The sequence below is a fragment of the Rhineura floridana genome, chromosome 5, assembly GCF_030035675.1.
Source record: "Rhineura floridana isolate rRhiFlo1 chromosome 5, rRhiFlo1.hap2, whole genome shotgun sequence".
Taxonomy (NCBI): Eukaryota; Metazoa; Chordata; class Lepidosauria; order Squamata; family Rhineuridae; genus Rhineura; species Rhineura floridana.
Genome location: NC_084484.1, coordinates 16,501,901 through 16,520,435, shown reverse-complemented (window position 1 = coordinate 16,520,435; position 18,535 = coordinate 16,501,901). Strand labels below are relative to the sequence as shown.

Sequence of the window (18,535 nt, the reverse complement as noted above, 5' to 3'; positions counted from 1 at the left end):
GGGAAGGGGGAAAAGGGAGGGGTTAGAAGGGAGGAGGAGTGGAGAGCAGGTGTGATCATTTGCATGCTTTTTGAGTTCAGTGGGATTTACTCCTGTGCAATCATGCTTGGGATAGGTGAAACTGACGGGGGAGGGGGAGGGTAGGGTAGAAAGGGGAAGGGGAGAGGAAGAGATTGGGAGTGTGGGTACTGGGCAGAGGGGAAGCCCCTTTCCTTTCCAAAAGGAAAACATTGTAAACAGTATCATTCTTTTTCAGCCTTTCCCCCACCTTTTTATTCTACAACAATCACATGTAGCCTCCCACCCAAATTTAAACCAAAGTGGTCCCTGGCCATATCCACACCAGACTGTTTTTTCACTTTAGGCAGTCATGGCTTCTCCCAAAGAATCCTGGCAAGTGTATTTAGTGAAGGGTGCTGGGAGTTGCTAGAAGATGTTCTGTTCCCTCACAGAGCTTTAATCAGAGCAGCTGACTGATAAACCACTCTGGCCACTGGAGCTCTGGGAATATGTGTCTCCTCTCAGCACCCTTCACAAACTACACTTCCCAGGATTCTTTAGGGAAAGCCATGACTGTCTAAAGTGAAATAAAGGTCTGGTGTGGGTATGCCCCCCTGATTAGGCAAGCCAAGCAGCTGGGAGTCTTGCTTAGAACACTGACAGATGGTTCTTACTGAGCATGCCCGACATTATCATTGAGTTCAAGCCAAAATTTCTTAAATTAATTAAAAATCAGCCAGGCATTTTTTTTAACTTTTAAATTGCATAAGATGAAGGTCAGAATATGGGGAAAGGTCAGTAATAGGATTACAGGTACTCTGTGAACATGGCTGATTTTTATTTAATTTCAACAAATTAGGAGACAGAAATAAGTCCAAAAGGGGTCTGTTTCCCCCCTCTCTTTTTACACTTTGAACTCTTCATTCTTTCTGACTGTTTTGCGTACTGCCATGAAAATTTAGAGGGTTGTTAAGCAAGCGTTTCTGAGTTCAGGACTATATGTTTTGTAAGGTTTTGTTTTGAAATGAGCTTATGGGAAGCATCAGAATGGCATGCGGGGTATTTTCAATTTAACATTGTGGAATGCAAAAAATCCATGCTGACTATATTATATCGCCACTCTTGTGGCTATATAATTATTCTCAAAACATGCAGGCCTTATATCTAAGAGTAGTATATAATCCACAAAGAAAGCTGTCACCTGCTTCATATCATTGGGAAAAATGTTTCAGAGGAGAACTTCCTTTTGAAACACCACTTCTAGAAACTGCACAGTATCCTAATTTTTTTAAGTGAAACCAACTGGCATAATTAAATTCACTGAAGTATCTGGTGTCAACACTTTACCGTAAGGAATTCCACAAAACCTCAAGTAGCACAGGTGCTGCACAAGAAAGTTGATTGGCTGCCCTTGAGGCTGAGGGAAATGCAGCAAGAAGAATAAATAATTCCCAAGTATAAATTGCTATGGAGGCTTGATTTTGAGATGTGTTGGAATCCACCATTTTGCTCACATCTGTTAATTTTTCAACTGACACAAGGAAATAAAACTGAATTGTGCTATCAGGGTGATTGGTTCTCTCCCGTCCCCCCAGTTCCTTATGCAATTCAAATCTTACAGTCTCATGATGTTTCTCATCTGATTTCCATGTCCATGTTACTGTCCTTCACTTTGCCTTTCAAGCATAAATTTGATGGATGCAATCCATAATGGAAATGTGTAATAAATATAATGTAAGGCAACAAAGTTTGATTGAAATGTATCCTCTTCAGGAGCATCCTTATTATTAAGACATCTTAGCCTGCCATATTGTTCCCATGGACAGAGGACTATTTATTTAAAAAGAGGGAAGTCAAATTACAAAGCATTTCTTTAAATGGAAAACCATGTAAGTTTTCTTTTGTAGAAAAAGGAACCAAAGAAATTGAGATGAAACTCACCCCTTTGCTTAACTTCAATGGGAGTTCCTCCAATCTTGGTTAGAATACTCTAGAATAAGTGCTTTAATTGTGTCAGTCATCATTATAATTCTTATTACAGCTCTCCGTGTCACAAACAAATAAGATGAAATTGTTGCACTGGAGGTGGTGGAGGAATGCAGGACATATTATTTGTCTTATTCAAAGCTTCTGTTAGACCTTGACAGTCATTTGTTTCCAGGGGTTTCTGAAAAAGTACCAAATAATATGGCAGTACATCCGCTTTTGTATAATATTCCCGCATTTAAGTGGGGGCAGGTTTGCCTTCACACACACACACACACACACACCACTGCAAAGATGACTCAGGAGGGGTAAGGCAGGGTCATTTGATGCCCTACAGCCTATAGGAGGAGACTTGAACAGGGTTTCAAAGGGGTTGCTCCACCTCTCAAGCCTCCTCTTTGTGTCTTTTGTTGCATCCTCCCTCCCTCCCTCCCTCCCTCCCTACATGCAGTGTGGGTAATACTGGTTGTCTGTCAAGGGGCCAAGTAAGAATTTTTTGGTTGGGGCCCCTTGTTGGGGCCCTTCTTGCTTTGCCTACTTCATACTGCTGGGTTTAATTTGATTGGCTCCAGGGAGTGGTGTGGTCGCTTGTCGGTTATGGCATTGAGTACGAGCAGGTGAGGAACTTGGGGGGAAATAATTAGGTATACTGAGGCATTATTGCATAAGGACACCTTTCAGGACTTCAGGTCTGGGGGGAACTGTGGGGTGCACCCTGTGGACTGACAGGCACATCAGGGTAAATGCATGAGGGATCCATACCCAAGGGTCATCTAGCAAGGAGGGAGTTAGTTATTCCACATCCTTAGCTGAGGAGCCACTGCTATTTACTGTATTACATGCCCAGAGGTCTGGAGGGATGTTTCCCTACCAGAATTAGTTGGATTCTTCACTTGCTTGTAGTTTCTGATTCAGTTAATTCATTTTAGACAATTCTTCCTCAAGTTATATTTTAATAAATATAACATTCAATCCAAATTCTGTCTCATGAGTCTTCTTTGCAGGCTGGGGGCAATCAGTTTAAGAAGAAAGCAAAGAAAAAGAGTCATTCTGGAAGATTTTGTAAGAAGGCAAGGACAGATCACTAACAGAAGAAGCTAGTTAATGAGGCATTCCTGAAATATTTCTTGGAAATAAAATTAGCTTAAGTGGCTTGTGTGTTTCACTTTAACAGTTGAACCCCAAAAGAGTCTTGCTGCATCCACCCAATTACCTATCTAGTCCAGCATCAGACCAAATGCCAGTAGGGTAGTACAATATCTCAGAGAGGAGTTCAGGTCTCCTGCTCCCCTGGTGCATTCACTATAGCTGCCCAATTTCCCTGCTTTTTAAAGTTTGGTAGAAATATCTGTGGGCTATAGGTACATTCTTAAACCGCAAGGTTTTTTGCGTATTAGTGAATTTCCTTGCTTTTTAATCCGGGAGGTAAGAAATGGGATCCTACACAAGTTTGCTGAGAATGGATTGATCATTTGCATGCTTATTGAGTTAAATGGGATTTACACACACACACACCCGGCAATCATGCTTACAATAGGTGAAAATGACCACAGGGGATGGGGAAGGGAGGAAGGGGAGGAGGGAGGGGTGGAAAGGCAGAGGGGAGGACTGGGATGGGAGCAGGCAGGAGGGGGAGGGGAGAAGAAGGACAGATGTGGTCATTTGCATGTTTATTGAGTTCAGTGGGATTTACTCCCGTGCAATCATGCTTAGGATAGGTAAAACTGACCATGGGGAGGGAAGCCTGAAGTGGACAGGGGAGGAGGCAGAAGGAAGAGGGCAGGGGAGGAGAAAGGGAGAGGAAAGGGGAAGGAGGGAAAAGGCAGGTCTGATCATTTGTATGATTATTGAGTTGAATCAGATAAACTCCTATGCAGTCATTATTAGGATAGGTAAAACTGAACAGGCTGGGCCTGGCAACCAAGAGGTCTTCTGTATCTTTAAAAGTTGTGCAGGGGGTGGTTTTTCTCATTACAGTGTTGCAAGAACACCTGCACTTGGCTGACTTTCTCTTCTCCTAAAGATACAGGATCAGTCTGAGGCCCTGAACCTGGCAACCCTAGTACTGATTGACAGCGGCTCTTCAGAATTTCACACAGAAGTCTTTCCGAGCCCTAACTGAAGATGCTAGAAATTGAACCTGGGACCTTTTATATGCAAAGCATATGTTCTACCTCTGAGCTATAGTCCTTCCCCTACAACATTTGTAACATGAGTACTATCAAAGATAAATACCCTAGGGATAGAGCTCTAATTAAAATGTAATTTTAAGTCCATATTTTAAATTGGCAATTAATTCATAAATGAAGCAATCTACTGACTAATGATTTTTCAGACCTGTATAATATTAATTCTACAATGAAGAGATTTTCCAAAGGAAAGCAGTTTATTTATTTTATTTAAGATCATTGTGCTGGGTGGAAATTTGCGAAGGAAATGATGGAATAATTTGATTCTGTGAAAACCAAATAGATTGTGTAATTGAAACCATACCATATATATTTCAAATGAGATGAGATGTAGGTGGGAGCCGTATGCTAAAAAAACCAGAATGAAGTTAGTAGAAGGCTTTCAAATTCATTTTCTCCCTCTTGCTTATTGCTGAGTTTCAGATCAGTGGCAGCAACACCTATAAATATTGCAGCTTGGAGGTGGACTAACCTGCCACAAAATCTAGATGTTCATGTTGCAACAGTGGGCTAGGAGTGTCTTTTTCTATCTTCAGGTGGCACAGTAGCTGTGTCCTTCCTCGAGAAGACAGACCTGACCATGATCGTGGCCATGGTCATTCACGTTGTAGGAAAATCCAGATTGGGCTACTGTAATATGAGCTATCCCCCTTTAGCATGCACACCTTAATGTGGTGAGGGGGTTTGAGAGTGTTGAAGAAGCTGAGAGCAAAACTGTCAGGAGCCTAGACCAAGAGGCTAGACTCCTAGCAGAGGGACCCAAGGTGGAATGGTCAAAACTGAGACACCAGACTAAGATGCATCCAAACACAGAGGAAGGCAACGGTAAACCACCTCTGAATACCTCTTACCATGAAAACCCTATGAACAGAGTATCCAAAATGCAACACGAGATAGTGCTGGAAGATGACACCCCCAGGTCAGAAGGCACTCACTGAGCTACTGGGGAAGAACAAAGGACAAATACGAGTAGCGCTGTGACTAATAATGCAACTGTGTCAAAGCCAAAAGGAAGCCCAAAGGCTGATGTGCACAGATGCGAAAAGAGAGTCTGGAGTTGTACAACACACACAATAGGGACATGGAATGTGAGAAGCATTAACCAGGGAAAGTTAGAAATTGTCAAGCAAGAAATGGAACTTATCAATATTACAATACTTGGCATGAGTGAATGAAAATGGACGGGGAATGGAACATTTTTAATCAAGCAACTACAAAATGTTTTATGCAGGAAATGAGAAATCAAGAAGAAATGGGGTTGCTTTTATAGTGAGAAGTGATTTAGAAAAAGCAATTAGGAGCTACAACGCAAGGTCTAAGCTAGTGATATCAATGAGATTAAACGGGAAACCTATTAACATAACCATCATCCAAGTCTATGCTCCAACAGCAAGTGCAGAAGAAGAAGAACTGGAGAGATTTTACACAGAAGTACAGGAGGAAGTTGATCACACACCAAAACAAGATGTGATGATAATCATGAGGGACTGGAATGCAAAAGTAGGGAACAGAGAAGAACTAGGAACTGTGGGGAAATGGGGCTTGTGAGACAGAAATGAAGCAGGAGAAAGACTTACTGAATTCTGTGAAGCCAATAATTTCTTGAGAACACATTTTTGAGCAACCAAAAATATGACTGTACACATGGACATCACCAGATGGTCAACATAGGAATCAAATTGATTATATAATTGGTAACAGAAGATGGAGAAGTTCCATACTTTCTGCGAAAACAAGACCAGGAGCAGACTGCTGTACAGATCATGAACTGGTTGTATTGAAAATCAGAATAAAGCTAAACAAGAACAACAAAGCAATCATAATACAAAAATACAATTTAAATAACATCGCAGAAGAATATAAAGATCAAATAAGGAACAGATTTGAGGCTTTAAACTTAGTTGACAGAGAACCAGAAGAACTATGGAGTGAAGTCAGAGACATGATCAGGGAAGAATGCAAAAAGACAATACCTCTAGTTAAAAAGAGTGAAAGACCTCAATGGATGACTGAAGAAACTCTAAAAAGAGAAGGAAAGCAAAAGCGAAAGGAGATAGAAACACGGTCAGAACCCTAAATGAAACAATACAGCGACTAGTACGTAGGGACAAAGAGAACTATTACAATAGTCATTGTATACAAATAGAAGAGGATAAGAAAAAGTGAAGAACAAGAGCCATATTCCAAAAGATTAGAGAAATGAAAGGGAAATTTAAACCACTACTAGGGATGTTGAATAATCAACAGGGGAACACACTGACTGACCAAGATGAAATAAAAGGAAGATGGAAGCAATACAATGAACAACTCTATAAAGGAGATACAAGGATGACAAATTCATTCACGGAGGAACCATATGATGAAGAACCAGAAATTTTAGAATGTGAGGTAAAAAGCTGCTCTTAAAATACTTGGAAGAAACAAATCACCAGGAACAGATGGCATACCAATAGAGTTGCTATAAGCTACTGACACTGAATATGTCCAAATTTTGAGAAACATTTGTCAAGAAATATGGAAAACTAAACAATGGCCCACAGACTGGAAGCGTTCAATATGTATCCCAATTCCAAAGAAAGGGGATCCCAGAGAATGCAGTAATTATCGAATGATTGCCTTAATATCCCATGCAAGTAAAGTAATGCTCAAGATTCTACAACAAAGGCTCTTACCATATATAGAGTGAGAAATGCCAGACGTCCAAGCTGGATTTAGAAAGGGAGGAGGCACCAGAGATCATATTGCAAACATATGTTGGATAATGGAATGGAGCAAGGAATTTCAGAAGAAAATCACCCTGTGCTTTATAGATTACAAAGAAACAATGAAGGAGTGGGTTTATTAGATTTGTTCCGATGATCGTGATATTGATTACTAATATTCTCTCGAAAGCATTTTTGGCTGAGACCACCGCACGTGTCCACACATTCAATAATTTCCCCTGATGAAGGCTGTATATTGTTAGCCGAAACACGTTGGGCTTTTTACAAGAATTTTTTTAAAAAATACATGCTCCTAAATAAACTTTTGGTAATTTCCTACCCATGTTTTTCCCTTTTTTCTTTATAGATTACAGCAAAGCCTTTGACTGTGTAGATCATGAAAAACTATGGAATGCTTTAAAAGTCATGGGGATGCCACAGCATCTGATTGTCTTGATGCACAACCTATACTCTGGACAAGAGGCTACTGTAAGGACAGAATATGGAGAAACTGATTGGTTCCCGATCGGAAAGGGTGTGAGACAGGGGTGTATTTTATCAGCCTATTTAGTTAATCTGTACGCAGAACATATCATACAGAAAGCAGGATTGGGCAAGATGAAGGAAGTGTGAAAATTGGTGGGACAAATATCAATAATTTAAGATATGCAGAGGATACCATACTACTAGCAGAAACCAGTAATGATTTGAAACGAATGCTGTTGAAAGTTAAAGAGAAAAGTACAAAAGCAGGACTACAGCTTAATGTCAAGAAGGCTAAAGCAATGGTAACAGAAGATTCAAAGTTGACAATGAGCACATTGAAGTTGTCAAGGATTATCAATACCTTGGCACAGTAATTAACCAAAATGGAGACAATAGTCAAGAAATGAGAAGAAGGCAAGGACTGGGGAGGTCAGCTATGAGAGAACTAGAAAAGGTCCTCAAATGCAAAAATGTGTCATTGAACACTAAAGTCAGGATCATTCTGACCATGGTATTCCCTATCTCTATGTATGGATGTGAAAGATGGACAATGAAAAAAGCGGATAAGAGTCACCATGGACTGTGAAAAAGACAAATAATTGGGTGTTAGAACAAATGTGTAGAACTATCACTAGAAGCTAAAATGATGAAACTGAGGTTATCATACTTTGTACACATAATGAGAAGACATGATTCACTAGAAAAGACCATAATGCTGGGAAAAACAGAAGGGAGTAGAAAAAGAGGAAGGCCAAAGAAGAGGTGGATTGATTCCATAAAGGAAGCCACAAACCTGAACTTACAAGATCTGAACAGGACGGTTCACGGCCAATGCTCTTGGCGGTCACTGATTCATAGGGTCACCATAAGTAGTAATTGACTTGAAGGCACATAACAACAACAACAACATGAGCTATGTAGAGCTGCCTTTTAAAAGTATACAAGAACTTCTATGATGCCACCACTGTACTGTTGCCTGGGACAGGACAGATGGATGATAGAATTATAGAATAGTAGAGTTGGTCCTATAAGTGTCAGGATGTATGGTTGGGATTCTGATGTTTCTGAGAATGAGCTAGGAGAGGGGGGCAGCTGGGCTGAGCCGTCTGGAGGGGAAGAGGAGGCTTCCCAGATAGAGGGTGAAAACCTTGAACAGGCAACAGACTCGTTTCCCACGCACTCCCCCCCAGGAATGTGGAGCAGTTACAGACAGAGGGGGAGGAGGAGGGAGTCCAAGTCCCTTCGGCTGCAGAGAAGGATAGAGAGAAATCGTCTGAAGTGTTGTGCCAACCCCCCTCCCTACCATCCTCTCCGAATCAGAAGGGGAGGAGGTAGCCCCCCCTTTGCCCCGCACCCGAAGACAGTTAAAAAGGCGCCAAAAAAAGAGGAGGGAAGGGGCGTAGATGTGGGCAATTTGAGGCGGAGCGAGAGAATTCACGCCCAAAAGCCCCCTTGATAAGGGACAGGGAATGTTTGATACTCTGTTCTATCAACTCTCTTCCATGTCTTGGGTTTTGGTTCATATTAAGAGTTCATGAGGCGGAGGAGCCTATGTCTGGAAATTACTGTAATAAAAACTGATTTGCTTTCATCAAGTGATTCTGTTCTTGAGTCCCAACCTAGGCATGACAGTTTGATAGAACCAACTACTCAACCCTCCTTGCTCCCACCACTTGAATGTGACAAGATGGAAAAGGGAGCTGCTGGGGGGATAAACCCCACTTCTGAGACGGAAGAAGTGAAGCTACTGAGGTCGAGTGTGGCAGACCTACAGTCGGACGTTCAAAGCCTGTTAGCAACTGTGAGAACCTTGAAATTGGACAACCATAACCTGAAATCCACAATAGATTGAATGCGGGCAGTTCCTGCAGCCGCCGTGGCCAAGATCCCAATTGGACTACCACCCAAGTATGCGGGACAGAGCGACCAGCTCTCCACTTTCATGGCCCAATGTGAAATGTACCTGGACATTAAGGATGCAGACTTCCCCAATGATGCTGCCAAAGTGGCCTTTGTGATCAGTCTACTGGAAGGGGAAGCTGCCAAGTGGGTCACCCCCTACCTAATCAGAAAGGATGCCATCCTGGGCAGGTATGGAGGATAGACAAAACAGGTCAAGGAGGTGACCCTCCCCTCGAAATACCTGGACTTTGAGGATGTGTTTAGTGAAACTGAAGCTGAGTCTTTACCCCCCCCATTGGCCGTATGACTGTGCTATCGATTTGGTGCCAGGAGCGAGCATTCCAGCAGGCAAAATCTACTCCCTCACAGAACAAGAGAGAGTAGCTCTGAAATAATTTTTGGAAAAGAACTTGAAGCGCGGATTTATTCGTCCCTCGCAGTCGCCTGCAGGAGCCCCCCTACTCTTAATGAAAAAGAAGGGGTGAATTACGGCCTTGCAATGATTATCGAGCCCTCAACCAAATTACCATCCCAAACAGCTACCCCCTGCCCCTAATTCCAGAGTTATTAGATCGACTGCGTTCGGCCACGATTTTCACGAAGTTGGATCTGCGGGGGGCATATAATTTGGTCCAAATGAAGGAGGGACATGAATGGAAGACGAGTTTCAACACCTCTTATGGTCAATTTGAGTACCTGGTCATGCCATTCGGGTTAAGTGGCAGTCCAGGAGTGTTCCAGAAGTTCATGAACGAAGTGTTTAGGGACCTCTTGGACCAGTACGTCATTTGTTATCTGGATGACATCCTGATATTTTCAAGGAGCCAGTCAGAGCATGACCAACACATGAGAACTGTGCTGAGAAGGCTTAGAGAGAATCACCTATATGCCAAGCTGGAAAAGTGTGGCTTTGACCTGTCTTCCCTGGACTTCCTTGGATACCGAATTTCAGCAGGGGGAGTGGAGATGGATCCCAGAAAGGTGAGCTGTGTGTTGGATTGGGGCCAACCGACCACCAAGAAAGATGTGCAATGTTTCTTGGGCTTCGCCAACTACTACAGGAAATTCATCCCGGGCTTCTCCAAACTAACTGCCCCCCTGACAGACTGTTTAAGGGGAAAAAGGAAGTTTCAATGGACAGACCAGGCAGCAAGAGCGTTTGAAGACCTGAAAGGAAAATTCGCCTCCGAACCTATCCTACGTTTTGCTGACCCGACCCGGCCTTTCATCATGGAAGCTGACGCCTCGGACTGGGCGATCAGGGGGGTTCTCTTGCAGCTTGACAGGGGTGGGAAGGAACTATACCCGTGTGCATACTACTCTTGAAAGCTCAAAGATGCTGAAAAAAACTATACTGTGTGGGAAAAAGAACTTTTAGCTATCAAAGACGCATTCAAAAACTGGAGGCACTATTTGGAGGGGGCTCAACATCAGATAGAAGTACGATCCGATCATAAGAACCTCGAGAGCCTACAGACCGCTCAGAAATTGAACCAGAGACAGATACGCTGGTCGCAGTTTTTTTGCCAGGTTTAACTTCAAAATAAAGTACCACTCCCATACAAAAAATCAGAGGGCGGATGCCCTATCCAGACAACCCCAATACAAAGATGAAAAGGCTGACACCCCCTCCAACACATCATCCCACCAGAAAAACTCACGTTAGGAGCCTGTCAGCCGTCCTGGGAAGAAGAGCTCAAGAGGGCCCAACAGGGGGATCCAGACATACAACATTACATCCAGGAAATGGAGCAGAGCATGGACTCAGAAGTAAGTTTCCACTGGAGGGATGGGTTGTTGTGGTTTAAAACTGCCAGATATGTGCCAAAAGGGGACTTCAGACTCAGAGTATTGCGTCAATGCCATGACAATGTCACAGCTGGACACTTCGGCATTTTTAAAACCATTCAAAATGTAGCTAAGGATTTTTGGTGGCCTCAAATGTGCAGATATGTTGAGAACTATGTAAAATGCTGTGCCGTGTGTTTGAGGGCGAAGGCAAGCACAGGGAGGCCTGCAGCGTTGTTGGAACCTTTAGCCACTCCGAAGGGGCCATGGCAGGATCTCTCCCTGGACTTTATAACTGATGTACCTAGGTCACAAGGAATGACTGCTATTTTGGTGATTGTAGATTCATTGACCAAAATGGCCCACTTCCTCCCTTGCCCTGGGGCCTTGGACGCCAAAGAAACGGCAAAGGTGTTCATCAAAGAGATTTACAGATTGCATGTGTTGCCAGACAGCCTCGTCTCGGATCGAGGCACCCAGTTCACAGCTAAATTTTGGAAGGCTGTTTGGAAGCAGTTGAAAACGGAGCTAAGGCTCTCCTCCTCTCACCACCCCCAGACTGATGGGCAAACTGAGAAACTTAACGCAGTTTTAGAGAGGTACCTCCGTTGTTACGTATCTTACCAGCAGAATGACTGGATTTCCTATTTACATGTTGCAGAATTCGCCTACAATAACTCCGTGCACACCAGCACTGGGCAAACACCCTTCTTTGCTAACTATGGATTTCATCCCAAAGCTTTTCCCAGCAGCACAGGCAGCGGACCTGTGCCGGCGGCAGAGGAATTATTACAGGAATTGCAGGCAGCACAGCAAGTGTTGAAACAACAATTAGACGAAGCCAAAAGGGAATACGAAAGAGTTGCTGATCAATGTCGGTGTGAGGGGGCCCCCCTCCAGGTGGGTAATCAAGTATGGCTGTCAACCCGCTTTTTTAACATGTCGGGTAAGTGCAGGAAGTTGCAGGATAGGAGAGTGGGACCCTTCGAGATCCAGGCTCAAATAAATCCAGTGGCTTTTCCTTTAAAGTTGCCAGAGACTTTTAAAATGCACCCGGTATTCCATCGTTCCTTGCTAACGAAGGCAGCCCCCCCCCCCAGTGAGTTGAGGCCGATAGAATCTCCAGGGGCACCGATAATGGTGGGGGAACAAACAGTGTTCGAAGTGGAACAGATCCTGGACTCCCAGAGAAGGAGAAATCAGCTGCAATATCTAATTCATTGGAAGAATTATGGACCAGCCGACAGATCCTGGGAAAAAGCAGAGGACGTTCACACCCCCATTTTAGTGAGAGACTTTCATGAGAAATTCCCTCATCGCCCCAAACCAACAGGGTGGGAGGGAGCACAGCATGGAGAAGGGGATGATGTCAGGATGTATGGTTGGGATTCTGAAGTTTCTGAGAATGAGCTAGGAGAGGGCGGCAGCTGGGCTGAGCCATCTGGAGGGGGGGAGGAGGCTTCCCAGATAGAGGGTGAAAACCTTGAACAGGCAACAGACTTGTTTCCCATGCACTCCCCCCCTAGGAATGTGGAGCAGTTACAGACAGAGGGGGAGGAGGAGGGAGTCCAAGTCCCTTCGGCTGCAGAGAAGGATAGAGAGAAATCGTCTGAAGTGTTGGGCCAACCCCCCCTACCATCCTCTCCGAATCAGAAGGGGAGGAGGTAGCTGCCCCCCCTTTGCCCCGCACCCAAAGACAGTTAAAAGGGCACCAAAAAAAGAGGAGGGAAGGGGCATAGATGTGGGCAATTTGAGGTGGAGCAAGAGAATTCGCACCCGAAAGCCCCCTTGATAAGGGACAGGGAATGTTTGATACTCTGTTCTATCAACTCTCTTCCATGTCGCGGGTTTTGGTTCATGTTAAGAGTTCATGAGGCGGAGGAGCCTATGTCTGGAAATTACTGTAATAAAAACTGATTTGCTTTCATCAAGTGATTCTGTTCTTGAGTCCCAACCCGGGCACCACAATAAGGCCATCAAGTCCAACCCCCTGCTCAATGCAGGAATCCAAATGAAAGCATACTCAACATGTGGCTGTCCAGCTGACTTTTGAATAACTCCAGTGTTGGAGAGCCCACCACCTCCCTAAGTGATTGGTGCCATTGTCATACAGTTCTAACAGGAAGTTTTCCTGATGTTCAGCCGAAATCTGGCTTCTTGTAACTTGAGCCCATCATTTTATTTCCTGAGATGACCAAGAAGAGATCCTGATTTAATTTGATCTGAACTGGCACACTGTTTGTTTCTGGGCTGTGCCAATCCTTCCCATAGGGCCTGTTTTGGCTTATGCATAGGTTGGAAGGGAGAGGTACCAGTGGCTCCCAAAATAATCTTGTGGTGGGGATGGGGGAGAGACTCACATTTGTACTAGTAAGCAGAAAAAGCTTCTCTTTTATCTTGGTTTTTGTTGGCACAGCAGAAAAAACTAAATCAAGGGGGGGACACCTTTAATAGGGATGTCAGAAAATCCTGACAAAAATGGAAGCGGGTGAGGAAATTCCTGCTCTTTGTATATTTGCTCAGTGTCAGCACCAAGTTTACTTCATGTGAATGTAAGTGGCATTTATAGAACCAGAACTTTCCTTGCATTTGCATTCTGCGGACTGTAGTGACACAGAAAAGATAAATAAAATTGACATATTCCCTAACTTCCACTGCTATGATAAAGTGATGATGGTTGTGGATTGTGTCCTTTGTTATCTTCTGACTACCTGTTCTGCTAAGATGCTATGCACATTTACCTGGATGTAAGCTCCACTGAACCCAGTCAAACTTTTGAGTAAGCATGCGTAGTATTACCCTGTAAGTCTCATACAAAAGATAATGTATGGTGCTGTTAACTGTGTTTTTAAAATACTCTTTTACATTAAAAAATGAAGGGAATGGGAAGGCTGGGAATGTAATGAGACATGAGTAGGACTCCCAGCTTTTCCCAGCTGGTTCCTTGTGCCTTTAACAGCTAGGAGGCAGACACGAAATACTGCCGATGAGGAAAGTGATGGTGTACCCCCAAATTCCAGGATCTTGCTCCATTTGTTTCATTTTTCAGCCTCTTACTAGGGATTGCAGCCTTTCACTAGGGACTAAGCCACATTAAACATAGTGGGACTTCTGAATAAATGTGCAAAGGATTGAGTCTCTTACATGGAAATAAGCTCCACTGAATTCAGTGGTTCTTACCTCTGAGTAGGCATGGTTAGGATTGCAGCCTATGCTACTAAGACTCATTGTGATGTTCATTTTCTTTGGAATGATGGATAATTAATATCCAATATAGTTTTTAATAGTTGGATAAAGTTTCCGAGCACAGTGTTACCAAAGCATGTTTGCTTTCTAGGGTTACCAGATGTCTGGTTTTCAGCCAGATACTCCGGCTTTTGGGGGCCCTCTCCAGGTCTCTGGGTGAGTCACTTTAATCTCTGGACTCTCACTTTATTTATTTTTTTAAAAAATAAGTCCCCCTCCCAACTGTTAAATCTGTTTAACAGATCTGTTATAGCAGCTTGTAGCTCTAACCCTGCCCATTCAGGATTGTAGCCAATAAGTAAAGCCAGGGTTGTGATTTGTTGACCTCCAGGCAGTGCCTAGACCTCATTGCAACACCAGAAAATGTTGGGTATTTTTTCCTGTTTATCTGAAAATCTCATAAATTAAGTAAATATATAGCTTTCAGGGTTTTTCTCTCTCTTGGGTGTAAGAGTCTGGGTGTTGATGGTGGCGGTTCTTGCGTGACACAGCATACGTTACGTTGGAGTTAAGTTGAGCAAGAAACTTCTCAGATGCATTAAATCAGGTTAAGAGTCTTTATTAAGACATTAGGGCCAACAGGCTTAAGAGTAAATACATGTAGAGTTTCTTCAGTCACCCCCCCTCTGGGGGTAAACACAGAAGACAACCTCTCAGTTCAGAGGCAATATACAGAAGACACAACTTACAGACTCTGTTAGAACTTTCCCAGTTGCTATCTCATGTTACCATGACAACCGCTGGCCTTGGATGTCTGCTCACTCTCAGGCCAGGAGATAACAGTTACTTCTCCAAACTTGCAGGCTTTATGGAAAACAACTAGAGACAGTAATGCCTATGGGTCACAGCCCAACATACCTCCCTTTTTTCCATCAAGACTGCAAAACTTTCCATTGCATCTATAACTTTTCCATTTTACATCTCAGTACATTGCAGTACATTTCAGAACATCTCTGTACATTTAGCTAGAACTTTATTCAATCAAACTTTGGTTGTACACAAGCCAAATACAATGTCTCAGGATCCATTTCAACCGATTTGTGCATACCTGGGCTGGTAATTACCCCCACATTAAATCTTTCAGGCGGTTTCCCTATGTTTGATCTTGTAGAACGTCTTAAAGGCACAAGGGCTTCTGCTCTCTCTGCCCCCCCATCTGTGCTTGTGCTTGGCACAGCTTGATCAGATTCCATTTCTTCAGCCTTGCATTTATTATTTCTACGTTTCCCGCAAATGAGTTCATTTAACGCATCCCTGAGAGGAATTTGTGTGCCTTCCAATTTTATGTCAAGATTTGGCTTAAATGTCAATGTCGGTGCTTGTGTTTGTGCTTGTGTGTCACTTGACCCTGTGAGAATGACTGTTTGCTTTGATCCCAAGGCTTCTCTGCAACTTTAATGCTTCTGCTCAGGATTAATTGCTGTGTTTCTGGACACCAAACTCTGAAATATGCATTCTCTTGTGCTCTAGGTGCACGTTTGCCACATCTCTTACCCTGTGGCTTGTCAATTCGGCTGTGATGCACTCTTTCAGGCATCAGCCTGACTGCATTACATGAATACTGTGGCTGTGAGCTTTTAACAGCTGTCTTCTTACAGCCCTGACCGTCATTCTCTTTCCGCCTCATTAAACTCAAGGCATCAGCACACTTCACACCCATGGTCATTTTAAACTGCCCCTGTGTCATGAAACCCTTACAGACAACTTTGCCTCTTCTTTGCGCAAAACATTTCCCTCTGTCAAACAAGACTGAAAATTGACAACTCACCAGTTTTCTGACTGACAATACATTATGAGGCAATTCTGGTACAAACAAACAATCAGACAGTATTCCAAGTTTATCAAATCTCACCAGTCCTCGAGCCTCCACATTCTTCTGCGATCCATCCGCAAGTAAAACAAAGTCCTGCACATCTTCTGAAGTGTAAAACAAACTCCTGTCTTTGATTAATATATGGCTCGCACCGCTGTCAAGAATCCAGTCAACAGGTCCTAAATCTTGAGACTTCTGTTTGCAAAGTTCACACTTCCCTGTTTCCAGCCTCCGTCCCTGGAGTTTCGCTTGACTGCACAGTCTCTCTGAAGATGCCCATGAGCTCCGCAAACATAACATGCCTTTAGCTGCTGTTCCTGCTTGCTTCCGACTGCCTCCTTTGGCACGGCACTTTTCGCCTCTTTGCTTCTGACAGCTTCCATCAGCTTGGCTCTCTGCGCCTTCTGCCTCCGCTGCCATTCCTGGGACAAATCCTGCAACACGTCCCACATCTGTTTAGCCGACGGCTCATCTCTCACACACATCAGTTGAGAATCCAATAGAGCCAAGATTATAAATGCCTGTGCCCTCTGGTCTCAACGCTTCCAGGCCTCGGTCGGTACCGCCGGGGGGTTTCCTTCAATAACTTCCCATAAATCCTCCTTTACTAGGAAAGCACGCATCCTTGGCTTCCAACTGCCATAATTCTTGTCATTAAGTTGTTCCATCGGCAAGCCTCCAGACATGTTTACAGCCATCCTGCTCACCTCTGTCTGGCACAATCAATCAAGCTGCCCTCTCTGGAATTCCGTCTGCCGTTCAGACCAGCAACTTACTCTTGTGTAACGTACTGTGGATCTGGGCCCATAACCCTGTTGATGGTGGCGGTTCTTGCGTGACACAGCATACGTTACGTTGGAGTTAAGTTGAGCAAGAAACTTCTCAGATGCATTAAATCAGGTTAAGAGTCTTTATTAAGACATTAGGGCCAACAGGCTTAAGAGTAAATACATTTAGAGTTTCTTCAGTCACCCCCCCCTCTGGGGGTAAACACAGAAGACAACCTCTCAGTTCAGAGGCAATATACAGAAGACACAACTTACAGACTCTGTTAGAACTTTCCCAGTTGCTATCTCACGTTACCATGACAACCGCTGGCCTTGGATGTCTGCTCACTCTCAGGCCAGGAGATAACAGTTACTTCTCCAAACTTGCAGGCTTTATGGAAAACAACTAGAGACAGTAATGCCTATGGGTCACAGCCCAACAAAACCCTGAGATGTTGAAGAAGGCAGTGTTTTGAAAACCTTCCCAATATGAAAGCTGTAATCCAAAACTTGCTTTTCTGGGAGTAAAGCTGCCATGCTAATGCCATGTACCTGGAGTAAACCCTATTGAATTCAATAGGACTTACTTTTGAGTACACATGGTTATGGTTAGGGTTGTGCTCCACTCGGTGGGAGCATGGCTGGGCTGGAGCTGCTGTCGGAGCAGGGCTACCACGTGGACAGGTGCCACGCTGGCAAGCTCTGCCAGATCTGTGCCCGCATGGGCATCTTCACGCAGGCTGATGGCTCAGCCTACCCGGAGCAGGGCAACACCAAGGCCCTGGCTGCCATCTACGGGCCCCACGAGATGTGCGGCTCCCGCAGCAAGACCCTGCATGACCAGGCCTTGGTCAACTGGAAGTTCAGCATGGCCATCTTCACCACGGGCAAGCACATGCAGCAGCCTCACGGAGACTGCAAGGCCAGCGAGATGACCCTGCACCTCAAGCAGACCTTCGAGGCCACCATCCTCATGCAGCTCTACACCCGCTCCCAGATCAACATCTACATCCAGTTCTTACAAGCAGACAGTGGGAACTATTGTGCCTCCATGAATGCAGCCACGCTGGCAGTCATGTGGGACTTCGTGTGTGCCAGCTTAGGTGGCTTCATTGAAGACACACCCTTGGCTGACTTAAACTATGTGGAGACACTGCTACCCAAGTCAGACCAGATTGCATTGCTGGAGATGAATGCTCGGCTGCATGATGACCACCTGGAGCGCATCATGGAGGCTGCCAGCAAGGCCTGCAAAGATGTCTATGCTGTGCTTGACCAGGTGGTGTGGGAATATTTTCAGGAGGTCACTGCTTTGCTGGGCAAGTGAGCACCCTCGCCTCTGCCTGGGAGGGCTGATGGCCTTGTCCCCCTTTGCTTGCTTCAGGTGGTAAACCTGGCAATGTGGACATCTGACTGTGGCAGTTTGCACTAAGCATTTTTGTATAGAATTCCTTCCTTTTTACACATCAAAGAATAAATATACTTCCAAAGAAGGTGCAGAATGTGGATCAGTTAGATGTAAACAGCCCTAGGCTGCTGTTAGGACCTGTTGTTAGGACCTGTGCAAATATTCAGTCATCTTGATAGTTTTGTTAAGCTCTTTTAATTTTTTTTTTTGCACAGTTTTGATATTTGTTTCTATGTTTTTCATGGAGT

The 18,535-nt window shown here is 44.1% G+C and overlaps 1 protein-coding gene across 1 annotated transcript; it reads left to right on the top strand.

Moving 5' to 3' along the window:
• Nucleotides 1–17,516: 17,516 nt before the first annotated feature.
• On the top strand, nt 17,517–18,206 carry LOC133385758 (exosome complex component RRP41-like). The gene has a single exon (XM_061629340.1). It carries the CDS (start codon nt 17,517–17,519, stop codon nt 18,204–18,206), a length of 690 nt encoding a protein of 229 aa, XP_061485324.1.
• The last annotated feature ends 329 nt before the right edge of the window (nt 18,207–18,535 follow it).

Excerpts from the sequence above, each read along its gene's own strand:
- LOC133385758 (XM_061629340.1), top strand. The coding sequence starts at position 17,517 with ATGGCTGGGCTGGAGCTGCTGTCGGAGCAGGGCTACCACGTGGACAGG.